The 27,509-nt window shown below is 45.8% G+C and overlaps 1 protein-coding gene across 9 annotated transcripts in view; it reads right to left on the bottom strand.

The window, feature by feature from the left end:
- The window catches only part of CCDC88A (coiled-coil domain containing 88A), a 364,297-nt gene that overhangs the window by 97,200 nt on the left and 239,588 nt on the right, over positions 1-27,509 (bottom strand). For all 9 annotated transcript variants that reach the window (XM_054023155.1, XM_054023156.1, XM_054023161.1 and 6 more), the window contains 4 exons: positions 22,531-22,715; positions 8,858-8,995; positions 7,140-8,210; positions 6,590-6,717 (listed from right to left, as the gene is read on the bottom strand). In XM_054023155.1, the coding sequence (XP_053879130.1) occupies positions 6,590-6,717; positions 7,140-8,210; positions 8,858-8,995; positions 22,531-22,715 (1,522 nt within the window). The remainder of the gene's footprint in view (positions 1-6,589; positions 6,718-7,139; positions 8,211-8,857; positions 8,996-22,530; positions 22,716-27,509) is intronic.

Below are 27,509 nucleotides of genomic sequence, written 5' to 3'. Positions count from 1 at the left end.
TTGTGCGTGCCCGGGAGGTAGGATGCTGTCAGGTGAATTATGTTCTGTACGCAAAGGTCCCATAATGCCAGGGCCTCCTGGCAAAGGGGAGAGGAGCAAGCACCACCCTGTTTGTTGATATAAAACATCGTTGGAGTATTGTCTGTGAGGACAGAAACGCACCTGCCTGCCAGCTGGGACTTGAATGCTATGCATGCGAGGCGTACCGCTCGCAATTCCCTGACATTGATGTGCAGTGACAGATCCTCCCGCGACCTTGTGTTCTGAGGTGGCCCAGATGAGCACCCCATCCCCGATCCGATGCGTCCGTTACCAGGGATAGGGAAGGTTCGGGGTCCCAGAAAGGAACCCCCGTGCAGACCACCCGCGGGTCTAGCCACCATTGAAGGGAGTCCAACACTGGCGGAGGTAACGTCACCACTGAGTCTAGGGAGTCCCAGACTGGCCGATAAACCCCTGCCAACCAAGACTGGAGTGGGCGCAGTCTGAGTCTGGCGTGTCTCACCACGTAGGTACATGCTGCATGTGTCCTAGTAATTTGAGGCAGCTTCTTACTGTGGTGGTAGGGTAACTTTGGAGGCCGAGAATGATGTTGGATATAGTTCGGAATCTGGCCTCTGGGAGATATGCCCTGGCTTGTGTCGAGTCCAGAACTGCTCCTATGAATTCAATTTTTTGAGTTGGAGACAGTGTGGACTTGGCCTTGTTGAGTAAGAGGTCGAGTGAGCAGAAGGTCTGCCTGATGAAGACCACCTGAGCCTCCACTAGTGCCTTGTTCCTGCCCTTGATGAGCTAATCATCCAGGTAGGGAAATACCTGGATCCCGTGTCTGCGCAGGAAGGCTGCCACGACTGCCATGCACTTCGTGAAGACACTTAGGGTTGCTGACAGACCAAAGGGCAGAACCGTAAACTGAAGATGAGCGTTGCCCACAAGACACCTGAGGTAACGCCTGTGCTGAGGGATTATTGCGATATGAAAGTATGCGTCCTTTAAGTCGAGGGCGGCATACCAGTCTCCTGGATCCATGGAAGGAATGATGGAGGACAGGGAGACCATGCGGAACTTGAGTTTCTTCACAAACGTGTTGAGACGTCGCAAGTCCAGAATAGGTCTGAAGCCCCCTTTCGCTTTTGGAATTAAGAAATAACGAGAGTAGAAGCCCTTTCCCCATAGCTCCGGTGGAACCTCCTCCACTGCCCCTGAAGCGAGGAGTGGCTGAACTTCTTGAAGTAGAAGTTGCTCGTGAGAGGGGTCCCTGAAGAGGGACGGGGAGGGGGGCTGGTGGGGCGGGAGGGAGGAGAACTGGATAGAATATCCCTCCTCTACCATGCGCAGCACCCAAGCATCCGATGTAATCTGGGCCCCCGATAGAAGGGGGACAGACGTGACGAAAAGGTAAGGTTGGATGGATCCATGGTTCTGACTGGGAGGTCGTCCTCAACCAAGCCATCAAAATGGTGGTCTAGGCCCCTGCGTAGGCCTTGGTTGGGCAGATGACTGTCCGAAAGGCTGCTGTTGTTGCCTCCTCCTGCCCGTTCTCGGCCTTCTGCGCGAGGCATCCCCTCGATTTTGAGGCTGGTACGGTCGAGGGGCCTGCGGCGGCCTGAACTGCCTATGCTGGGTAACAGGGGTGTGTAGGCCTAAGGAACGGAGGGTGGTACGCGAATCCTTTAGGCTATGGAGCCTCTTATCAGTCTCTTCTGAGAAGAGCATGGGCCCTTCAAAGGGCAGGTCCTGGATCGTTTGTTGGACCTCGTGAGGGAGGCCGGAAACTTGAAGCCAGGCCCCGCGCCTCATGACCACACCAGTCGCCAACGTGCGTGAGGCTGAATCAGCCGCGTCCAAGGCCGCCTGGAGGGAAGAACGGGTAATCAATCTTCCCTCATCAACCAGGGCCGAAATCTCGGTTCATGAGTCCTGTGGGAGGAGGTCCGTGAATCTAGACAAAGCCGAGCATGTATTGTATCCATACCGGCTCACTATAGCTTGCTGATTGGCAATGCGCAACTGCAGGCCCCCCATTGAATTTACCTTATGCCCGAACAGGTCCAACTTCTTAGCCTCTCTATTTTTAGGAGTAGCCCCCTGGAAACCCTGGCGTTCCCTCTGGTTGGCCGCATCTACCACTAGGGAGTCCGGTGGGGGGGTGTATAAAGATGTTCATACCCCTTGGTAGGAACAAAATATCGCCTCTTAGTCCTTTTGGCCGTAGGAGCCAATGAGGCTGGAGTTTGCCATAAGGTGCGGGTTGTGTCCGTAATGGTCTTAATGAGAGGTAGGGCTACCCTAATCGGACCTGACGGGGCCAGAATGTCAATCACTGGATCTACGTCCACCTCGATTTGTTCAGTCTGTATCGAGAGGCTCTGGGCCGCTCGAGTAAGGAGCTGTTGGAGGATCCTATTGTCCTCTAGGGCCGGTGCCGCTGAAGTTCCCGCTACTGCCTCGTCCGGAGATGAAGAGGAAGATGTCCCATGCAGCGGCCCTTCATCTACCACGTCTCCCTCTGTGAGGGCCTGCGGCACACAGTACTCAGGCTGCGCGGCTGGTGCGGGCTCAAGATGCGACACCGCGGCCGGTACCAGGGTCGCCACCGAACTACGAGGAGTGCTGGATGGTGCCTGCGCTGTTGGGAGCAAAGTCCCCGGCAGTGCCGTTGTTTGACCAGGGGGTGCCGTGTCTCCTTGTGGCACACTCCTGTCAGACGGCGGTGCCGGTGGTGGCAGCATTAGCGGCGGTGCCGCAGACGTTGAGGAAACAGAAGCAGCTCATGAGCAGGGCCCGTACGCCTGACCCACTGACTGACGGTAGGCCCATGGCGTCCAGAACGGCCACTGTGGGGGCGGTTGCCACTGCTGCTGTTGGTGCCACTGCGGTGGGTACGGTTGAGCACTCGTACACGAGGATGATCACCTGCTCCTCAATCTGTTAGAGCGGTACGAGTCCGCCTCTGAGTCAGAAGTCTCTGAATATGAGGACATCGGAGGCGCGGTACCTACTGTTGCTGGAGGGGGTGCTCGCACCGGTTCCTTTGACGCGGTGCCGCGTGGAGAGTGTGGTGAATGCATAGCCAGTTTGCCCCTAGAGTGGTAATGGGGCCGAGCGGTAGCCGGAGGTTCTCTGCATCGGTGCGGCTACACCGGCACTGGGAGGCTCAAGAGGTCTGATGCGGCCTCGAACGCCTCCAGCGTCGATGGGAGGCTCACCTCGTCCATCATGTCCAGGGATCTATGCCGTTCCAGACTCGACCTTGCCCTCTCCGGGGCGGGAGTCAACGGGATGGCTGGATGGGTCTGCGGCGCGAGTTGTCCTGTAACACTCGTGGACGGCGGCGGACCTTTAGAGTCCCGGTGGGGAGATTGTTCCTTCAGCGGCCTGTTCTTTTTAACCGGCACTGGCGATGGAGAGCGGCGTCTTGTAGAAGATGGTTTCTTATGCGCCGACTCTCTCCGGTGCCAGGGTTTCGGGGCCTTGGCCTCACAACTTATCTCCGGTGCCGGGGCACTGCGCACTGAGGATAAAGTGCTGGGGGCTGGCTCGGAAAGCCCGGGATCCGATTGCGGCCACAGTGCCGTCTTCATTAGGAGGACTTTAAGTCTCTGCTCTCTATCTTTGAGAGTCCTGGGGCGAAAAGTCCTGCAGATAGTGCACCTATCCCTTTGATGGGTCTCTCCGAGGCACCGTAAGCACAAAGAGTGCGGGTCACTCTTCGGCATAAATTTCCCACAGTCCCGACAGAGTTTGAACCCTGGGGACCCGGGCATGCCCCAGCGGGGCGACGAAAAAGTTGGGGAAAACCCCCCAACTAATATCTAACTGGCTAACACTAACAACCAACTAACTAATTAACTATTTACAAGAACTACAGAACACTGCCACGACTGCTGAAGAGCAAGCGAAGTTCCAGCTAGCCGTCACCGGCGGTAAGAAGGAACTGAGGGGGTGGGGGGTCAGCTGGCCCCTATATACAGTGCCATGAAGGCGCACTCCAGGGGGCGCCGAAGCCGACCCTACAGATGCTGCTATAGTAAAATCTTCCATCTGGCGTGCACGTGGCGCGCACACACCTGCTTGGAATGGACATGAACAATCACTCGAAGAAGAAGGAACATGCCGCTGTGTCAGCTGCATCGAGTGCTAACTGGAGAGCCATCTTAGTCACCAGTTGCGTCATTAATGATGGGTTTGAATTGGTTCCTGTGAGAATCTGGGAGCTGCTCAATAAAGGAATTGAATTTCTAATAGTTGATATAATCGTATTTTTCCATTAAGGCTTGATAATTTGCAATATGGAATTGTAAAGTGGCTGATGAATAAGTCTTTCTCCTAAAGAGATTGAGGCACTTCCAATCCCTATCGTAGGGGGTGGATTTCATGTGATGATGTTGGCCTCCAGAGTTCACCATGTCCATAATGATCAAATTAGGGAGCACGTGAGAGAAGAGAAATTCTGTGTCTTTTGTGATACATAATATTTTTTATTGGCCCACTTACATGTTGGCGGGACCAACACAGGGGACTGCCATATAAGTTTAGCAGGATCCAAGAGAGCCTCATTGATAGGGAGGGCTATTGTGGATGAGGCAAAGGAGTGTAAAATGTCCAACAGTTTATGGTGTGACACGGTCACCTCCTGCAGTGTTAATTGTAATGCCTCTGCCACTCTTTGAGCTAGCTATTGAAAAAGTTTGAAGTTGTCTGCCAACAACAGTGGACGGGGCATTACTGTCTCATCTGGTGATGAAGATGAGAAGTTATTGAGGAAGAGGCTACACCCTGGACTATCAACCTCTTGTTCCTCCCTTACCTGTTCAGGGGCCTTGAACACCCCTGATGCAGTGGCCGAAGGAGAGCATCTCATTGGCTCCTGATAGGCCATGCAGGACAATGTCTATATGCCTGGCAAGGCTCCCTGTTAGGCCACTGGGATGGTGGGCAGTGTCCTGGTTTTTGGTACCATGGCTGCCAACACCAGGGAGAGTATGGTTGAGGTCCGTATTGGTAATGGGTACCACAGGGTGCCTGAGAGGAGCAACGGGAGACTACATCCTCCTGCTCACTGTGTGATTCCCCACACGAGAATGGTGGTGCATGGTATGATGTCGAAGGTGAATCTGGAGGTTGAGGTGGACTTGGTACCAGAGCTCCAGCCCTGAATAGAGGCGAGTCTGGTGCATCAGACACAGAAAGGTCTCTTGAGTATTAGAAGTCTGGCGGTGCCATAGGCATCGGTACCGATAGTGGTTGGCAGCGCCGGGATGACTATATTGATGGTGTTGGAGATGCAGTCCAGGCTGAACGATCATCCGGTGTGCCAAAGACGGTACTGATGTTGATGTCCATACCAAAGGAGCCTTCCCCAAGGCAGATTCTCTATCTTTATCTTACCCTATCAGTACCGATGTTTCCTTGCCTCTGCCAGTGGGTCCTTAGGCATACACTCTGGTACCGAGTCCCCAGATGGGAGGGGGTGGTTAGGGTTGAAGAAAAAACGAAGTTTGAAGATTTTTTAAAACAAATAAAAGAATAAAGAAATGTAAAAGAAACTCTAAGAAGTAGTTTCCCCTTTTTTACAAGTAGCAAGTCTTTAGAAGTTAATGATCTGCTAATGGACAGCTAAACTCCGTCTCTAGATGGGGAGGTTAAGAAGGAACTAAGGAGGGTTTGCCTGCGCGATGCTGGTTAGCTTCATGGCAGAACTCAGGTGGGGGACAGCACATGTGCAGGCCAAACAGACACTGCTACCAAAAGTCTCTGATCAGCAGTGCAGGGATGCAAACACATCTACAGTGAAGCACCCATAGGGACACTACTCGAAGAAGAACATTTATTACCATATTATAATACTTTCAAAGACACTCCCATTGTGGGCCTAACTCTATTTAATGTCTTTTTTAAAATAATGATATATGGAGAAAACCGTAGATCTACCAACATGATATATGCCATCATGTGCCAGCAATGCCCCTCTGCCATATACATTGGCCAAACCAGACAGTCTCTATGCAAAAGAATAAATGGACACAAATCTGACATTAGGAATCATAACATTCAAAAACCAGTGGGAGAACACTTCAACCTCTCTAACCACACAGTGACAGACTTGAAGGTGGCAATTTTGCAACAAAAAAACTTCAAAAACAGACTCCAAAGAGAGACTGCTGAACTTGAATTAATATGCAAATTAGATACAATTAACTTAGGTCTAAACAGAGACTGGGAATGGTTGGGTCATTACACTAATTGAATCTATTTCCCCATGTTAACTATCCTCACACCTTCTATGGGTCATCTCGATTATCACTTAAAAGGTTTTTTTTCTCCTGCTGATAACAGCTCATCTCAATTGATTGGCCTCTTACAGTCGGTATGGCTACTTTCACCTTTTCATATTCTCTGTATGTATAAATATCTTCTTTCTGTGTGTTCCATTCTATGCATCCCAAGAAGTGGGCTGTAGCCAACAAAAACTTATGCTCAAATAAATTTGTTAGTCTCTAAGGTGCCGCAAGTACTCCCATTTTATTATTGCAAATGAAAAACAAACATTTGTCAAACTATCCCAAACTGGTCTAGGCACTCTCACCTGTCATCTGTGCTCTGTTCATCATGCAAGAGGCGCTCTTTATTTAAACCTATCTTTTCAAGTTCATGGGTAAGTTTTTCAAGATCATTATTCATTTGCTGGGTCTTCAGTTTTTCATTCACCAAATCCTTATGCAAAATAAACAAAAAAAATCAATCTAAAATGTTAAATTAATAATGCAGACTTAGTTTCTGGAAACTGTCTATGCACTAAATTTCTATGATTACATGTAGCTTGTACAACCTGTTAATATAATTTCTTCCTTCCTCACAACTATTAACATCTGGTTAAATCAGAAATTATATCCTAAATACAAGTCTGATTTCATCTTAGTTGTTTACCCCCTTTTTTTTTGCACAACTTCCCTTTTAAACTTCCCTTTTAAACAACAAGATAGGAACATGATTTTTTCAGAAATTACTAGTAGACATATTTTCTGTATGTTACAACTGTTAAAAAAGCTATTATGATATTATAGACATGCAGCACTTAGCTGTATTACATTTATGTCCGATAGATAATAGACAAACAGAAATTAGTTTCAAATTACCTCTCGTAATGTGACAAGTGTTTTCTTATCAATGGTAGCTCTTTTCACAAGTTCTTTATTTTCTTTTTCTAGCTCTTTTAGACGTACACAAGACTCTTTAAATATACCTATTTCTTTACATAGAGATTTGTTTTCCTTTTCCAGATTACTAATTTTTATATTGTTCTCTTCTAAAGTACTGTCTTTAATTTCTGCTTGTTGTCGGAGTCTCTTATTCTCTTTTTCCAGTTGTTTCTTATCCTTTTCCAGCTGAGAAGTCTCTTGTTCCAACAGCTTATTCTCCTTCTCTAATTGCTCTAGGCGTTTACTAGAGATTTTTAATTCTTCCAGATTCTTTTGCAGAGTTTGGTTTTCAGACTCTAAATCTTGTAGTTCACTTTCCAATTGTTGAATCTTTTTGTTACTATTTTCTAATGCTTTCTGTAGCCTTTGGTTTTCTGTATCTAAACCTTGGTAGCTGACTTCCAAACGTTCTGTTTTCTTACATGAAGCTTTCATAAGGTCCAACCCTTTTTTAAGTTGCTCCTTTTCACTTTCCAATTCCTTATTTTCTAACTGTAATTGAGCCATCTTGATGCTTGTACACTTCAAAGATTCAACTGTTCTTCTTAGTTCTAAATTTTCTTCATCAAGTTGTGAATTCTCTTTCTCCAATGATTCTAACTGAAAAGTAAGGTTTTTTAAGCTATCTAAAGTTTTTTTCAACTTTCTATTTTCCACTTCCAGGTCTGAGTTTTCTTGCTCTAAGACTTCTATCTTCTCACAAGTAATTTTTAAATTGGTAATCTTTTTCTGTAATAACTCATTCTCCTTTTCAAGATGATGCAACTCATTCTCAAGCTCTTCTGCTCTTTCTCCTTTCTCTTTATAATGTTCCAGTTCTTTCCTCACTTGCTTTTTCTCAAATTCAATCTTATTTAGCTTACTGCTGGTCTCTTTGATAGATTCATGGAGGATTTTATTTTCTTTTTCAATGTCTTTCACTCTTGCTTCAGCACTGATTTGGGACCGTTGCCTTAGAGCAGCTACTGTTTGATTCAAATGCTCATTCTCCTGTTCCAATATTTTAATCTAATTATTTGAAAAAAAAAATTATAAATTTAGGTCTGTACCATGCCAAAAATAATTTATTTCTATATATAAACAGCAGCCTACTGAGATAGGACAGATGGAGATGGATTACATTATACATCACTTCCTTTTTAATATAAGGTAAAATTAACGTTCTGCTGTGGTTTATTCTACTATATTATATACCATGTAACATAACACACATTGTGTGTGTAGAGGTGATGGTTATGCAATCAACTGTAAATACAGACAAATTTTCAAGTACATTAGTTTGTCTATTTTAAGATTATACAAAACCAACATACATTAGTGGCTTCACTCTCTTTCTGGTAGCCATTTAACCCAAGAATGGATTCTTTTCCCAAAACAACATCTTGAGAGATATAATATATTAGAAATAGGCATAATACCAAAAATCCAAACATCCAGTCAAACTATGGCAAAAGGCTTATTGAAAGATTCTAAACGCAGTTTAAGAAAAAAATACCTCATCATTTTATTTGAAAATATAGAAAGTTCATCTTTGAGGTTTTCAGAGTCCATAATTGCAGCTCCACTGATTTTTGTGACTGTTTACGCCAAGGATATTTTAACCTTTCATTAAAAAAGTTACTAGTCCTTTTTCTTGCAAAGATTATGTTACTTGCCTGTCTCTCTGAGTTTTCTCGAAGTGTCTCAATGGATTTTTCAAGTTGTGCTTTTTCTTTCATCAGATCTTTGCTCAGATTTTGACTATTCTGAAGACTTTGTTTCTCTTGGCTAATTTCATTCTCAAGTCCTTCCAACTGGAGGGGGGGAAACATATTTAAAATTCATCCAGAGATGACTATGAACATAAATGATTATTCTTACTGAGGTGAAGTGAAAATATTATAATTATTACTTTTATTTTCCATATGTTGTATATGGCCTGATCTAACACGTGTTAAAGTCAATGGAAAGATTCTCATTGACTTCAATGGAGCTGGATCAAGTCCATAAATTTGTATTTAAGATCTGGCAAATATTACAAACTCTGTCCCACCTAAAATAAACTTTAATCTAAAAATAAAAAATCTAGCCCCCTTTGTTGTAAAAATAGCCTTCAATACAGAAAATCATGCATTATTCATGATGATTTTTTGAAACGTCACAATCGCTGCACACTTGACCTGTGTTTTCAATTGCTACATGACCAAGGTCCTACCTTCCATGATTATTCCAGGCATCTGGAATCTTCACAACACTAATTCATCTGAAGCACAGAGAGTTCCTTTATCCTATTTTACAATTATTTTATTTATTAACAGATCTATTCTTTTATAACAGAAATTGGACAAATTGGAGAGAGTCAAGAGGAGAACAACAAAATTATAATAGGTTTAGAAAACCTGACTTATGAGGAAAGGTTAATAAAAATAGACATGTATAGTCTTGAGAAAAGAAGACTGAAGGGGGACCTTATAACAGTCTTCAAATATTTTATGGCTAAAGAGGACTGTGATCAAATGTTCTCTATGCCCACTGGAGGTAGGACAAGAAGTAATGGGCTTAATTTGCAGTAAGGGAGATTCAGATTAGTTATTAGGAAAAACTTATTATTAAGCTCTGGAATACACTTCCAAGAGAGATTGTGGTTTTTAAGAACAGGTTAGACAAACACCCGTCAGGGATAATAATAATAATTAATAATAATACTTCATTCTGCCTCAGCACAGAAGTCTGGACTCGATGACTTCTCAAGATCGCTTCCATCCCTACAGTGCTATGATTTTATGAAATTTTACAAAACTTGTTTTGTAAATCGAAATAAACTCAGTATACACAAAATAAACAATTATAAATTGGCTTAATGAAGTCCCTAAAGCTGTACTGAGGTGGCCTGCTGCTACCAGTTGCTTTCTTCAGCTTTATGGAATTGATCACAAATTGTGGTTGATGTTTTTCTACTTTTCATCTTCTATCTTGTCTGTTTGTAGTGTCAGTTAAAGTATTTGTGTACATCTACACTGCATACTTCTTTTAGCAGCATGTAGTGTACATACATATTTAGCCCCCTTTGATGGGGGGGTCTACCCCACACAGGGCTTGAAAGGATTGCACCTGGAGGAGGACCAGAGAGCAGGAGTTGATTAAATGAGGCTCAGCTGGGTAAGAACAGGAAGGACTTGTATAAAGCCCAGGATCTGGTAGCAGAAGGGGGACTGAAGGGAAGTAATTTGCAATCACTCCCTGGGAGAAGAGAGGTGTGTTTCATAGATTCATAGATTCTAGGACTGGAAGGGACCTCGAGAGGTCATCGAGTCCAGTCCCCTGTCCGCATGGCAGGACCAAATACTGTCTAGACTATCCCTGATAGACATTTATCTAACCTACTCTTAAATATCTCCAGAGATGGAGATTCCACAACCTCCGCAGGCAATTTATTCCAGTGTTTAACCACCCTGACAGTTAGGAACTTTTTCCTAATGTCCAACCTAGACCTCCCTTGCTGCAGTTTAACCCCATTGCTTCTTGTTCTATCCTTAGAGGCTAAGGTGAACAAGTTTTCTCCCTCCTCCTTATGACACCCTTTTAGATACCTGAAAACTGCTATCATGTCCCCTCTCAGTCTTCTCTTTTCCAAACTAAACAAACCCAATTCTTTCAGCCTTCCTTCATAGGTCATGTTCTCAAGACCTTTCATCATTCTTGTTGCTCTTCTCTGGACCCTTTCCAATTTCTCCACATCTTTCTTGAAATGCGGTGCCCAGAACTGGACACAATACTCCAGTTGAGGCCTAACCAGAGCAGAGTAGAGTGGAAGAATGACTTCTCGTGTCTTGCTCACAACACACCTGTTAATACATCCCAGAATCATGTTTGCTTTTTTTGCAACAGCATCACACTGTTAACTCATATTTAGCTTGTGGTCCACTATAACCCCTAGATCCCTTTCTGCTGTACTCCTTCCTAGACAGTCTCTTCCCATTCTGTATGTGTAAAACTGATTTTTACTTCCTAAGTGGAGCACTTTGCATTTGTCTTTGTTAAACTTCATCCTGTTTACCTCAGACCATTTCTCCAATTTGTCCAGATCATTTTGAACTATGACCCTGTCCTCCAAAGCAGTTGCAATCCCTTCCAGTTTGGTATCATCCGCAAACTTAATAAGCGCACTTTCTATGCCAATAGCTAAGTCGTTAATGAAGATATTGAACAGAGCCGGTCCCAAAACAGACCCCTGCGGTACCCCACTCGTTACGCCTTTCCAGCAGATTGGGAACCATTAATAACAACTCTCTGAGTACGGTTATCCAGCCAGTTATGCACCCACCTTATAGTAGCCCCATCTAAATTGTATTTGCCTAGTTTATTGATAAGAATATAATGCGAGATCATATCAAATGCCTTACTAAAGTCTAGGTATACCACATCCAGAGCTTCTCCCTTATCCACAAGACTCGTTATCCTATCGAAGAAAGCTATCAGATTGGTTTGACATGATTTGTTCTTTACAAATCCATGCTGGCTGTTCCCTATCACCTTACCACCTTCCAAGTGTTTGCAGATGATTTCCTTAATTACTTGCTCCATTATCTTCCCTGGCACAGAAGTTAAACTAACTGGTCTGTAGTTTCCTGGGTTGTTTTTATTTCCCTTTTTATAGATGGGCACTATATTTGCCCTTTTCCAGTCTTCGGGAATATTTCCCGTCTCCCATGATTTTCCAAAGATAATACCTAGAGGTTCAGATACCTCCTCTATTAGCTCCTTGAGTATTCTAGGATGCATTTCATCAGGCCCTGGTGACTTGCAGGCATCTAACTTTTCTCAGTGATTTTTAACTTGTTCTTTTTTTTTATTTTATCTGCTAAACCTATCCCCTTCCCATTAGCATTCACTATGTTCGGCATTCCTTCAGACTTCTCAGTGAAGACCGAAATAAAGAAGTCATTAAGCATCTCTGCCATTTCCAAGTTTCCTGTTACTGTTTCTCCCCCTTCACTGAGCAGTAGACCTACCCTGTCTTTGGTCTTCCTCTTCCTTCTAATGTATTGATAAAAAGTCTTCTTGTTTCCCTTTATTCCTGTAGCTAGTTTGAGCTCATTTTGTGCCTTTGCCTTTCTAATCTTGCCCCTGCATTCTTGTGTTGTTTGCCTATATTCATCCTTTGTAATCTGTCCTAGTTTCCATTTTTTATATGACTTACACTTACTCCTTGGGGGGAGGGAGTTTGAGCTGGTACAACCAAAGGGGGGGATGACTAGAAGCTGTAAGAAGGAGTCCAGGGAAGGAACAACAAGGGCTGAGGAAAAGCATACCATAGTTGCCCAGTACAGGGTCCCTAGACTGGAACCTGGAGCATTGGGTGGGCCTGGGTTGCCATACTGGCCACTGGGGAAGTGGCACCATCAGGACAGTGCTGGAGAAGACTGCCTGAGACTGTGTGGAAGGACTCTGAGTAAGCGCTAGAAGGGGTAACCACGTAGTGACCCAGCTGAGTCATGAAGAGGAGGCTTCAGTTCCTTGAGCTGCAGGGCGAGTCAGGACAGGTGAAGACCAAATCAAGGCCAAGGTGAAGGCCAAATCACACTTGGAGTTGCTGCTAGCAAGGGATGTTCAGAATAACAAGAAGGGTTTCTACAGGTATGTTAGCAACAAGATGATGATCAGGGAAAGTGTGGGCCCATTACTGAAATGGGGAGACAAACTAGTGACAGAGACTGTGGAAAAAGCTAATGTAATCGATGTTTTTTTGCCTCTATCTTCACAACAAGGTCAGCTCCCAGAGTACTGCACCGGGCAGCACAGTATGGGGAGGAGGTGACCAGCCCTCTGAGGAAAAAGCTAGTTTAGGACTATTTAGAAAAGGCGGACGAGCACAAGTCCATGGGGCCAGATGCATTGCATCCGAGGGTACTAAAGGAGTTGGTGGATGTGATTGCAGAGCCATTGGCCATTATCTTTGAAAACTCATGGTGATCGGGGAAGGTCCTGGATGACTGGAAAAAAGCTAATGTAGTGCCCATCTTTAAAAAAAGGAAGGAGGAGGATCTGGAAAACTACAGGCTAGTCAGCCTCACCTTAGTCCTTGGAAAAATCATGGAGCAGTTTCTCAAGGAATCAATTTTGGAGAGGGTCCAGAGAAGAGCAACAAGAATGATGAAAGGTCTTGAGAACATGACCTATGAAGGAAGGCTGAAAGAATTGGGTTTGTTTAGTTTGGAAAAGAGAAGACTGAGAGGGGACATGATAGCAGTTTTCAGGTATCTAAAAGGGTGTCATAAGGAGGAGGGAGAAAACTTGTTCACCTTAGCCTCTAAGGATAGAACAAGAAGCAATGGGCTTAAACTGCAGCAAGGGAGGTCTAGGTTGGACATTAGGAAAAAGTTCCTAACTGTCAGGGTGGTTAAACACTGGAATAAATTGCCTATGGAGGTTGTGGAATCTCCATCTCTGGAGATATTTAAGAGTAGGTTAGATAAATGTCTATCAGGGATGGTCTAGACAGTATTTGGTCCTGCCAGGAAGGCAGGGGACTGGACTCGATGACCTCTCAAGGTCCCTTCCAGTCCTAGAATCTATGAATTTTGAAGCACTTAGAGGAGAGGAAAGTGATCAGGAACAGTCAGCATGCATTCACCCAGGGCAAGTCATGCCTGACTAAAATAATTGCCTTCTATGATGAGGTTACTGGCTCTGTGGATGAGGGGAAAGCAGTGGATGTGTTATTCCTTGACTTTAGCAAAGCTTTTGATACGGTCTCCCATAGTATTCTTGCCAGCAAGTTAAAGAAGTATCGGCTGGATGAATGGATTATAAGGTGGATAGAAAGTTGGCTATATCGTTGGGCTCAAGGGGTAGTAGTCAATGGTTCCATGTCTAGTTGGCAGCCGGTATCAAGCAGAGTGCCCCAAGGGTCAGTCCTGGGGCCAGTTTTGTTCAATATCTTCATTAATGATCTGGAGCATGGGATGAATTGCACCCTCAGCAAGTTTGCAGATGACACTAAACTGGGAGGAGTGGTAGATATGCTGGAGGGTAGGGAGAGGATACAGAAGGACCTAGACAAATTAGAGGATTGGGCCAAAAGAAATCTGATGAGGTTCAACAAGGACCGAAGAAGCCCATGCACTGCTACAGACTAGGGACCGAGTGGCTAGGCAGCAGTTCTGCAGAAAAGGACCTAGAGATTACAGTGGCCGAGAAGCTGGATATGAGTCAACACTGTGCCCTTGTTGCCAAGAAGGACAACGGCATATTGGGCTGTATTAGTAGGAGCATTGCAAGCAGATAGGGAACTGATTATTCCCCTCTATTCGGCACTGGTGAGGCCACACCTGGAGTATTGCGTCCAGTTTTGGTCCCCTCACTACAGGGAGGATGTGGAAAAATTGGAAAGAGTCCAGCGGAGGACAACAAAAATTATTAGGGGGTTGGAGCACATGACTTATAAGGAGAGGCCGAGGGAACTGGGATTATTTTAGTCTGCAGAAGAGAAGAATGAGGGGGGGATCTGATAGCTGCTTTCAACTAAGGGGGGTTCCGAAAAGGATGGATCTAGACTGTTCTCAGTGGTAGTAGATGACAGAATAAGGAGTAATGGTTTCAAGTTGCAGTCAGGGAGGTTTAGGTTGGATATTAGGAAAAACTTTTTCACTTGGAGGGTGGTGAAGCACTGGAATGGGTTACCTAGGGAGGTGGTGGAATCTCCTTCCTTAGAGGTTTTTAAGGTCAGGCTTGACAAAGCCCTGGCTGGGATGATTTAGTTGGGGATTGGACCTGCTTTGAGCAGGGTGTTGGACTAGATGACCTCCTGAGGTCCCTTCCAACCCTGATATTCTATGATTCCCCTTGCTAGAGCCTTTTTTCATTGCAGTGAAAGACTCCAGCAGTGGGGAGCAGCTGAAGCCTTTCCCCACTGCCGGAGTCTTTCACTGACAAATATAGCTACACACTGCAGTGGTGACGAAGCTTGCTTTTCACAATGGTGTGTAGCTACATATACACTACATGCTGGTGACACTGGTGTGTAGTGTAGACATAGCCTCTGAGTCCCTTTGTCCTGATCACTTTATCTATATTATCTGCATTGTGATGGTCTGGAGAGGCCACTTATTAAATTATTTCAGCAAAGGAAAGATATGGGGATCTCCCTTATCCTCTGATTCTGTTAGAGTTCACCCCATCTCAGGATAATGCTAAACCATCTCCATCAGTACTTTTATCCCCAGGAATCATAAGTATCCATTTTAAGATTACATTTTTTGTCTATAAAATGGGCCAAATTTTACTAGATGATGGATATTTCAAAAATTTTCCTTAGGAAAGATTCCCTTTGCTCCTACAAGACATTAACTGCTTCCTCACCCACGCTTTCATTTCTACAAGTTGAATACTGTGCCATACTACATTATACTCTATATATTTTTAAAGAACTCAGGATAAACTTTTCCTGAAAGGGGTACTTCATATACCGAGTTTTTTGCCAAATGGTGCTGCTGCCTCCCACCTTGGTTATGAGAATGCATAATTGTTTCAATGTGGAAACAAATGAACATATTTCCTAGTCCCCTACTCCTTTTGTTTGTAAGCACATGCATCCACAGGGCACAGGCTTTATCACAGGCAAAGTGAGAAATTTTTGTGGGAACACTTGTTAAAACTGATAGCACACCATTTCAGCAATGTGTCTAACAATGGCTTCAAACCACCATTATTCTTACATCAAGTGGTGAACCACCCACCACATATGGGGAACTAACGCAGTTTTTCTAGAGTCCATCCTTCCACTACAGACCAAAGATTACAATATCTGACATTTTAGCCTTCAGATCTGCCACAAGGATAGATACTATAGGAAGTAACAAAATAATTATGTGAGAAATATAATTCAGAGACGACACTTCCTTCATTCACATACCACTAAGGGCCAAACATACCAGGCGTCTACGTTCACCATTCATATGAAGGCTGAAAACTCCCTGTAGCGGGGTAGTCACCCCACTCCTGCCCTGAAGGGCTTAAAACAGCCCTGGGAGAGGGTTGTGGTGGGGAAAAACTAGGCTGATTGGGGGAAGCAGCCACAACTGGGGCCACGCCCCAATAGGGCCACAGCTGGCCCTATACGAAGGCTGAGGGCCAGAGGCTGGCAGACAAACTCTCTCTAGTTTACTTGAGAGAGAAGGGCCTGGCTGCCTGGGAAGCTGAGAAGGGTATCTAGGGTGGAACAGTGCTGGGGAAGGGCAGAGGGAGCTGGGGAGCTCCAGCCTAGCAAAGCCCCAGGCTGCAGGCCAAGTTGAGGGCCCACAAAGGTACTGGGGCTGCAGAGGGGCAGCCGAGATATAGACAGAGGCAGCTGGTCCAACCCCCCTTGCCGATGAGTGGTTTATAGACTGCAATCTTCCCCAGGGAGAGGGGATGACTGGCAGTAGACACTGAGGCAAAGTGGGGATAGAGGGTTGGGGGTTCCCCTGGGAGGGGAGACCCAGAGCGGGGTTACTGCCAGGGCAGAACCCCAAGGTAAAGGGCACCGAGGTCTGGGAGAGACACAGGGGCCAGCGGCAAGCGAGACACCAGCCTGCAGAGGGAGCTCTGGGCTGTAAGAGCTAATTCCTGAGACGACCAGCAGGAGATGCCGCGCCGGTGAGTCGTCACCCCGTGACACTCCCCTATCCCTATCCTTATCCTATTCTTTCTCCTCATTGGGCTGGTGACAACCTTCAAATGAAGTTTTAAGATTCATCTTTACCTCACTTAATCTATGGACTCTGACCACAAATTCCATAGTATTCTTGGGCTAAGTGAGGTCTTTACTTCTGCCCTTCCTAGAGGGAAGACAGCATGTGCAGTAGCTGAGAGGGATGAGGTGTGGAACATGCTTTCAGAAGTCTTAAAAGAGCAACACTCCAATGTGGAAACTACAGAATCCGAAACACCAAAAAAGAAAATCAACCTTCTCCTGGTGGCATCTGACTTAGATAATGAACGTGAACACGCACTGACTGGTCTGCACTGTTTTGGATCATTATCGGGCAGAACCTGTCATCAGCATGGACGCATGTCCTCTGGAACGGTGGTCAAAGCATGAAGGGACATATGAATCTTCAGCGCATCTGGCATGTAAATATCTTGCAACACCGGCTACAACAATGCCATGTGAATGCCTGTTCTCACTTTCAGGTGACATTGTAAATAAGAAGCGGGCAGCATTAACTCCTGCAAATGTAAACAATTTTTTTTATCTTACCAATTGCCTGAAGAAGAAGTAGGCTTCAGTGGACTTGTAGGCTGTTATTGTTTAACAGCACGATTAATAGTGATGAATTTTTTTTAGTCGCTTGACAGCCCTAGCTATTAACATAATTTTATATGGCAATATAAATGCTTAACTCTATTTGGACATTTGTTATCTGGTAATGTGGATTCACCAAGGACAAGTCATGCCTGACCTATCTGATTGCCTTCTATGATGAGATAACTGGCTCTGTGGATATCCGGAAAGCAGTTGATGTGATATCTTTTGATTTTGGCAAAGCTTTTGATACGGTCTCCCACAGTATTCTTGCCAGCAAGTAAAAGAATTATGGATTAGATGAATGGATTATAAGGTGGATAGAAAGCTGGCTAGATTGTCGGGCTCAACGGGTAGTGATCAATGGCTCAATGTCTAGCAGGCAGCCGGTATCAAGTGAAGTGCCCCATGGGTTGGTTTTGGAGCCAGTTTTGTTCAACATCTTTATTAATTATCTGGATGAAGGGATGAATTGCACCCTCAGCAAGTTTGCAGATGACACTAAACTAGGAGGAGTGGTAGATACGCTGGAGGGTAGGGATAGGGTCCAGAGTGACCTAGACAAATTGGAGGATCGGGCCAAATGAAATCTGATGAGTTTCAACAAGGACAAGTGCAGAGTCCTGCACTTAGGAAGGGAGAATCCCATGCACCGCTACTGGCTGGGGACTGACTGGCTAAGCAGTAGTTCTGCAGAAAAGGACCTGGGGATTACAGTGGACGAGAAGCTGGATATAAATCAGCAGTGTGCCTTTGTTGCCAAGAAGGACAACGGCATATTGGGCAGTATTAGTAGGAGCATTGCCAGCAGATAGAGGGAACTGATTATTCCCCTCTATTCGGCGCTGGTGAGGCCACACCTGGAGTATTGTGTCCAGTTTTGGTCCCCTCACTACAGAAGGGATGTAAACAAATTGGAGAGAGTCCAGCAGAGGGCAACAAAAATGATTTGGGGGTGGGGGCACATGACTTACAAGGAGAGGCTAAGGGAACTGGGCTTATTTAGTCTGCAGAAGAGAAGAGTGAGGGGGGATTTGATAGCAGCCTTCAACTACCTGAAGGGGGGTTTCAAAGAGGATGGAGTTAGGCTATTCTCAGTGGTGGCAAATGACAGAACAAGAAGCAATGGTTTCAAGTTGCAGTGGGGGAGGTATAGAATCATAGAATCATAGAATATCAGAGTTGGAAGGGACCTCAAGAGGTCATCTAGTCCAACCCCCTGCTCAAAGCAGGACCAATTCCCAGCTAAATCATCCCAGCCAGGGCTTTGTCAAGCCGGGCCTTAAAAACCTCCAAGGAAGGAGACTCCACCACCTCCCTAGGTAACGCATTCCAGTGTTTCACCACCCTCCTAGTGAAATAGTGTTTCCTAATATCCAACCTGGACCTCCCCCACTGCAACTTGAGACCATCTGCCACCACTGAGAACAGCAGAGCTCCATCCTCTTTGGAACCCCCCCTTCAGGTAGTTGAAGGCTGCTATCAAATCCCCCCTCATTCTTCTCTTCTGGAGACTAAACAATCCCAGTTCCCTCAGCCTCTCCTCATAAGTCATGTGCTCCAGACCCCTAATCATTTTTGTTGCCCTCCGCTGGACTCTTTCCAATTTTTCCACATCCTTCTTGTAGTGTGGGGCCCAAAACTGGACACAGTATTCCAGATGAGGCCTCACCAATGTCGAATAAAGGGGAACGATCACGTCCCTCGATCTGCTGGCAATGCCCCTACTTATACAGCCCAAAATGCCGTTAGCCTTCTTGGCAACAAGAGCACACTGTTGACTCATATCCAGCTTCTCGTCCACTGTGACCCCTAGGTCCTTTTCTGCAGAACTGCTACCTAGCCATTCGGTCCCTAATCTGTAGCAGTGCATGGGATTCTTCCGTCCTAAGTGCAGGACTCTGCACTTGTCCTTGTTGAACCTCATCAGGTTTTTTTCGGCCCAATCTTCTAATTTGTCTAGGTCCCTCTGTATCCGATCCCTACCCTCTAGTGTATCTACCACGCCTCCTAGTTTAGTGTCATCTGCAAACTTGCTGAGAGTGCAGTCCACACCATCCTCCAGATCATTAATTATTAAACAAAACCGGCCCCAGGACCGACCCTTGGGGCACTCCGCTTGAAAAGGTTGGCTATTAGGAAACACTATTTCACTAGGAGCATGATGAAGCACTGGAATGGGTTACCTAGGGAGGTGGTGGAGTCTCCATCCTTAGAGGTTTTTAAAGCCAGGCTTGATAAAGTCCTAGCTGGGATGATTTAGTTGGTGTTGGTCCTGCTTTGAGCAGGGGATTGGACTAGATGACCTCCTGAGGTCTCTTCCAACTGTAATATTCTGTGATTCTATGAATGTATTATTGATGAGAGCAAGAGTCTCTGAGATCTCCTCATTTAAAGATTACATCTGACCACAATTTTTGTAACAAGTAACGAGATAAAAAAGCTAAATTAACTGTCTTGTGTTTAGTTGCAGAAGTGTTGCAAATTGAAAAGGTAAATCTCTTGAAAATCTGCTACAGGGGAAAAATCTGGAAAGGCGAATTCCCCAAACTTACTCAAGTCTCAACTGCTAAAATTATTTCAACTGTCTTTGGCAGTTAACTGTCTCACTGATACCCAATGTTCTATTCAATCTGTTCAAAATTCCAATCTAATAATTTTCTATTATGAGGCTGGGGTGCTGGGTACCTTAGTACATCATAAGAGAAGTTTGTTGGGGAACAATGATTAAAAGGCCCTAAAATAGAAGTATCCCTCAAAATGCAACACAGGGAAAAACATTTTTAATTACTTGGCAGCGCTAGTCAAGAGCTACACTCCATGCTTCCAGGAAAGAGGCACAGAAAAAGCCTGAAGGTTTGGGGGTGGACTCAGCCTATTAATTTTTTTGAGTCAGGCACTTGGGCTTTCATTATGCTTTGTCTCCATACTTCCTGGTAGATGGTGCTCTAACACCAGCTGTTCTGTTCTTCCAGCAAGAGGGGAGAAAAGTGAGATGCTCAACAAAATTCAGTTTAAGAATATATTTTGGTGACTTCTTCAGTATCTATGAAACTGGGAGCTTTTTAAAACTAGATTCTTTATATTGGTTCATATTTATTGTTAAGTTCTTCAGGATAAACATCTTAACATCTCTAAATATCAGGAGATATGCTGTGTTTTATATATCTTTTCTAAGACTGGAACCTGAAGTTAATGTTGAAAAAGTAACAGTACAACAAAGAACAATGTTACAGTTTTACAAACACAGACATCAGAAATCCAAGAAATTCTAGGTTAAGGTTAAATATAAAACAAAACAAATCCAGTGTTGTGAAGTATGGAAATTCCTAGTTAAATTACTATGAACAACTTTAACGTTGTTCCCCTACACAAACATACATACACAGTTCAACCACCTAGCTCAGGGGTCAGCAACCTTTCAGAAGTGGTGTGCCAAGTCTTCATTTATTCACTCTAATTTAAGGTTTCACGTGCCAGTAATACATTTTAATGTTTTTAGAAGGTCTCTTTCTATAAGTCTATAATATATAACTGAACTATTGTTGTATGTAAAGTAAATAAGTTTTTAAAAATGTTTAAGGAGCTTCATTTAAAATTAAATTAAAATGCAGAGCCCCCTGGACCGGTGGCCAGGACCAGGGCAGTGTGGGTGTTAAAGGTGCAGCAACTCAGCTCTGCGGTGCTTCCTGCTGGTTGTCTCTGGGAATTAGCTCGTCCAGCCTCCAGAGCGCCCTCAGCAGGTTGGTGTCCCCTGCCACTTGGCCCCTGTGTCCCTCCCAGACCCGGTGTCCCATTATCTGGGGTGCTGCCCCTTGGCAGTAACCCCTTTGTCTCAGGGTCTCCCCTCCCCAGGGAGCCCCCACCCACAATCCCCACTTGTCTTAGTATAAGGCTACTGCCAGTCATTGTCTAGCTCCCGCGCCCTGGGGCAGACTGCAGTATCACCCTACTCATCACCGGCAAATTTGGGTTTGGACCTGCTGCCTTTGCCTACCCCGGGCTGCCCTCTGCAACCCCCAGTACCTGTTGGCCTTCTGCTAGGCCACAGCCTGGGGCTTTTGAGGCTGGAGTCTCCCCAGCTCCTCTGCCTTTCCCCAGCCCTGCTCCACTCAGGTACTCTGCTCAGCTCCCTGCAGCCAGGTCTATCTCCCTCTATAGCTAGAGAGAGACTGCCTAAGCTTCAGCCTAGCAGCCCCTTTATAGGGCCAGCTACGGCCTGATTGGGGCGTGGACCAGCTGCGGCTGTTTCCCCAATCAGCCTAGGGTTTTCTCTCTCAGCCACAGCCTTCTCCCCGGGATGTTTAAAATCTTTCAAGGCAGGAGCGGGTGACCACCCCGCTACAGGGTGCCACTGAAAATCAGCTCGCGTGCCGCCTTTGGTAGGCGTGCCATAGGTTGCCTACCTCTGACCTAGTTCAACACAGTCCACACTTAGTTCAACCATTATTCAGCAAAAAAGTTTGTATTGATGCTGAAAATAGAGCTGACTGAAACCTTTACAGTTCCTGAGCTGTGCAGAAACAGCCATGATGGTTATTCCAGAGTTAAGTTAGTCACTAGTGAACACGTCCAAAACTAAACCACCCAGTTCTCTCTAAATTAGTTCTATGTACTAGATCACATCAAGGGCTCTTAAGTCAAACAGGTTTCTAGGCCAACCTGTTCTTAAAATATAATGTGACAAAGATATGTCATTAACTTTTTGAAAATTATTGTAACATATATTTTAAGTTCCATACTTTTCAGATTCACTGCAACAGTCTCATCAAAATTCCACTTTGGCTAAAGACCACAGATGCAAAATCTTAAATATAAACAACTTTTTTGAGAGAGAGACAGAGAGAGAGAGATTGTATCAGAGGGGGGAAAATCAGATTCAGAATGGAAAGCCTGCTTTTGTCTTAATTATGAAAAGACTAATCTCTCTTTCTCACACACACACAAAACACTTTAGCACATGTGAGTAATGCATCCATCCCAAACTCATACCGATAAAACCTGACATACCACACCTTTTATAGTCTATTTGATCATATTGTACATGCACATATTGATGGCTACCTTTTTGCTAAGTCTTTGGTTTTCTTTTTCCATTTTCAGAATCTTTGAATTACTGCCTTCTACAGAACCCATTGCATTTTGTAGCTCTTCCACCGTCTTCAGCAAACTTTGGTTTTCCATTTCCAGCTTCAGCAATCTACTTGATGTCAATTCATTCACTTCATGGCCAAGTGACTTTCGTGGCACTGTAAGATTTAAAAGAAATAGAGGTTACTTATCATTAACTGAAGATCTCTGAGGTGAGTCTGTGAGACTTGTGGGATAAAAAGGCCTGCACCATGATCCTCCAAAATCTTCTAGTCAGCATTGTTTGTTGGGGCCACTCAGACCTCTCTCCCCCACCTAAGAACAACTATGAAATTGTGGATGAAGGAGGACTGAAAAAAAGATTACTAACCTCTCTGTAACTGTTGTTTTTCGAGATGTGTTCCTCATGTCCATTCCACTTTAGGTGTGCACGTGCCACATGCACAGTTGCTGAAGATTTTTCCCTCAGTGGAATCTGTCAAACTGGCTCTAGTGCCCCCTGGTGCCATGTGCTCATGCGTTGGTATAAGGCTCCAGGCCAGCTCTGCACCCTCTCAGTTCTTTTTGGCTGGCTAACTCTGACCAAGAGGCAGAAGGGTGAGTTGTGGAATGGACATGAGCAACACATCTCAAAGAACAACAGTTACAGAAAGGTTAGTAACCGTTTTTTCTTTGAGTGTTTACCCATGTCCATTCTATGTTAGGTGATGCCCAAGCAGTACCTTAGGAGATGGGCTCGGAGTTCATAGACATGTAGATTGCAACACTGCTCTATCAAACCTGACATCATCTCTAGCCTTCTGGGTGACGGTGTAGTGGTATGAAAAAGTATGCACCCACGATCAAGTCACTCCTCTACAAATATCCTAGATTGAGACCTGGGCCAGAAACGCTGCTGAGGAAGCTTGAGCTCTTGTCGAGTGGGTGGTCAAGAGGGCAGGAGGTGGGGCACCCTCCTGCTCACAGAATGTGCAAATGCAGGAAGTGATCCAAGATGAAATTCTTTGGATCAAAATTGGCAGGCTTTTCATCCTGTCTGCTACTGTCACAAAGAGTTGCATAGACTTACAGAACAGTTTGGTCCTTTCTATATAGAAAACCAGGGCCCGCCTAACATCCAGCATGTGGAAATGCTGCTCCTCTCTATTTGTGAGCAGTCTGGGGAAGAATACTTGCAAGAAAATAGTAATCAGGTTATGAAACTTCGGGAGGAATGCAGGGTGGTGGTGAAGTTGTACCTTGTCCTTAAAGAACACTGTATAAGGGGGTTCTGACGTAAGGACCCTGATCTCTGACACCCTCCTGGCCGAGGTAATTGCTACCAGGAAGGCAACCTTCCAAAAGAGGTACATCAAGGGGCATGATGCCAGTGGCTCAAAGGGAGAAGCCTGTGAGTCTTGACAGGACCAGGTTTAGGTCCCATGGTGGAATGGATTCACGAATCTGAGGGTACAGTCCCTCTAAGCCCTTGAGGAAGTGAATGGACATTTTGTGAGGAAAAAACGACCTACCATCCACCAAAGGGTGGAAGATGGAAATGTCCACTAGGAGTACCTTAATCAACTAAATGGCTAGGCCCTGATGTTTCAGATTAAGCAGATACTCCAGCATAGACTGGAGAGGTGACCTACCGGGTGACAGGCCACATGGAGAAACACTTCTACTTGGCAAGGTAAATCACTCTAGTAGATCGTTTCCTACTACATAGCAATACCTGGTGGACTTGCTCCGAACAGGCCAGCCTCACTGCATTTAACCATGGAGCTTCCATGCATTCAGGTGGAGGGCCTTGAGGTTTGGGTGGAGAATCAGCGGTGATTTGGGGAGATCAGGTATGAGAGGGGAGGGAGCGGCATTGGGTTCACTATAGGTCCAATAACGTGCCAAACCAGTGCTGGCATGGCCATGCTGGGACTATAAGAATAAAAGATGGTTACCTTTCGTAACTGTTGTTCTTCGAGATGTGTTGCTCATGTCCATTCCATTGTAGATGTGTGTGCTCACCACATGCACCGGTTCTGGGAGTTTTTCCCTCAGTGGTAGCCATAGGGGACCAACTCTGGTGCCCTCTGGAATGGCGCGCGTATGCATCAGTATAACGGGCACTGCCGGCTCCCCCCTCCCTCAGTTCCTTCTTGCTGGAACTCCAACATAGGGGAAGAAGGGTGGGTCCTGGAATGGACATGAGCAACACATCTCGAAGAACAACAGCTACGAAAGGTAACCATCTTTTCTTCTTTGAGTGCTTGCTCATGTCCATTCCATTGTAGGTGACTCCCAAGCAGTACCATCGGAGGCGAGTAGGAGTTCATGGACATATTGACTGCAACACAGCTCTGCCAAATCCAGTGTCATCTCTGGCTTGCTTGGTGATGGTGTAATGCGCTGTGAATGTGTGTACCGAAGACCATGTTGCGGCCCTGCAGATGTCCTGGATAGGGACTTGCACCAGGAAGGCAGCTGAAGACGAGTGAGTCTAGTCGAATGAACCTTCGCTATTGGTAGAGACACAGCCTGCACCAACTCATAACAAGTATGGATGCTGCTTGTGATCCAATTCGAAATCCTCTGAGGACACCAGAAGGCCCTTCATCCTGTCAGCTATCGCGATAGAGAGCTTGGTGCGCTCCAGGTAGAATGCCAGGGTGCGCCTGACATATAGAGTGTGCAGCAAATTCTCCTCATTGCTCGTGTGAGGCTTTGGACAGAACGCTGGGAGGAAGATATAGAATCATAGAAGATTAGGGTTGGAAGAGACCTCAGGAGGTCATCTAGTCCACCCCCTGCTCAAAGCAGGACCAATCCCAATTAAATCATCCCAGCAAAGGCTTTGTCAAGCCGGGCCTTAAAAACCTCTAAGAATGGAGATTCCACCACCTCCTTAGGTAACCCATGCCAGTGCTTTGCCATCCTCCTAGAATAGTTTTTCCTAATATCCAACCTAGACCTCCCCCACTGCAACATGAGACCATTTCCCCTTGTTCTGTCATCTGCCACCACTGAGAACAGTCTAGATCAGGCCTGCACAACTTGTAAAGCGGCGAGGGCCATATTACTCCAAAGAAAACAGCTGAGGGCCGAAACCCCCTGGCCCTGCCGAAACCCACCCCCCCCCAGCGCCACCCCGCCCCGCGGAAACAAACCCTCCTTCCCCAGAAGGGGAGGAGGGATAGCTCAGTGGTTTGAGCATTGGGCTGCTAAACCCAGGGTTGTGAGTTTAATCCTTGAGGGGGCCACTTAGGGATCTGGGGCAAAAATCAGTCCTTGGTCCTGCTAGTGAAGGCAGGGGGCTGGACTCTATGACCTTTCAAGGTCCCTTCCAGTTCTAGGAGATAGGATATCTCCATTAATTTAAAAAACAGCGATATTGAACCTTTGTAATATGTTATAGTGGGCTCCTAAGGTAGTATAATTAAGGTAAAAGAAAAATGTCTTTTTGCTAGAAGTAGAATAAGATCTCCCCCCCCACTTTGTAATCATTGCCCTGTTGAATGAATGAGGTGTGAATGAGGAAGGCATGAAAGGCAGCACCTACAGACAGCTGCAACCCTTGGAGAGGGGATGGGAGCCAGACCAGATCAGTAGACCAGGTCAGCCATCAAGTCACCGCTTGCCTCCTCAGCCCCGCTTCCCCACCGCCGGCTCACCTGCACCCCCGCCACTGCCCGCCCACTCGCCTCCTCAGCCCCCACACCCTCGGCTCGCCTACTCACCCCGCTCCCTCACCCACCACTTGCCTACTCACCCCCCACGGGCCGCACAGTGAGCCCACCTACTCACCCCCCGCAGGCCGCAGAGTGAGCCCACGCAGGCCACATGCGGCCCCCGGGCCGCATGTTGTGCAGGCCTGGTCTAGATCCATCCTCTTTGGAACCCCCCTCAGGTAATTGAAGGCTGCTATCAAACCCCCAGTCACTTATCTCTTTTGCAGACTAAATAAGCCCAGTTCCCTCAGCCTCTCCTCGTAAGTCATGTGCCCCAACCCCCTAATCATTTTAATTGCCCTTCGCTGGACTCTCCCCAATTTGTCCACATCCTTTCTGTAGTGGAGGGGCCCAAAACTGGACGCAATACTTCATGTGGCCTCACCAGTGCCAAAGAGGGGAATAATCATTTCCCTCTATCTGCTGGCAATGATCCTACTAATGCAGCCCAATATGCTGTTAGGCTTCTTGGCAACGAGGGCACACTGTTGACTCATATCCAGCTTCTCATCCACTGTAATTCCCAGGTCCTTTTCTGGGAAACTGTTTCTTAGACAGTCGGTCCCCAGCCTGTAGTAGTGCGTGGGTTTCTTCCGTCCTAAGTGCAGAACTCTGCACTTGTCCTTGTTGAACCTCATCAGATTTCTTTTGGCCCATTCCTCCAATTTGTCTAGGTCACTCTGGACCCTAACCCTACCCTCCAGCGTATCTACCTCTCCTGCCAACTTAGTGTCACCTGTGAACTTGCTGAGGGTGCAATCCATCCCATCATCCAGATCATTAATGAAGATGTTGAACAAAACCGGCTCCAGGACTGACCCCGGGACACTCTGCTTGATACCAGCTGCCAACCACAAATCGAGCAGTTGATCACTACCCATTGAGCCTGACCATCTAGCCAGCTTTCTATCCACCTTACAGTCCATTCATCCAATCCATATTTCTTTAATTTGCTGGTAGGAATACTGTGGGAAACCATATCAAAAGCTTTGCTGAAGTCAAGGTATATCATGTCCACTGCTTTCCCGATATCCACAGAGCCAGTTATCTCATCATAGAAGGCAATCAAGTTGGTCAGGCATGACTTGCCCTTGGTGAATCCATGATGACTGTTCCTGATCACCTTCCTCTCCTCCAAGTGTTTCAAAACGGATTTCTTGAGGACCCGGGGACTGAGGTGAGGCTGACAGATCTGTAGTTCCACGGATTCTCCTTATTCCCTTTTTTAAAGATGGGCACTATATTTGC

The sequence above is a fragment of the Malaclemys terrapin genome, chromosome 3, assembly GCF_027887155.1.
Source record: "Malaclemys terrapin pileata isolate rMalTer1 chromosome 3, rMalTer1.hap1, whole genome shotgun sequence".
In the NCBI taxonomy this organism is placed as follows: Eukaryota; Metazoa; Chordata; order Testudines; family Emydidae; genus Malaclemys; species Malaclemys terrapin.
The sequence above is the reverse complement of the archived record's forward strand: the minus strand, read 5'-3'. Positions and strand labels throughout refer to the sequence as shown.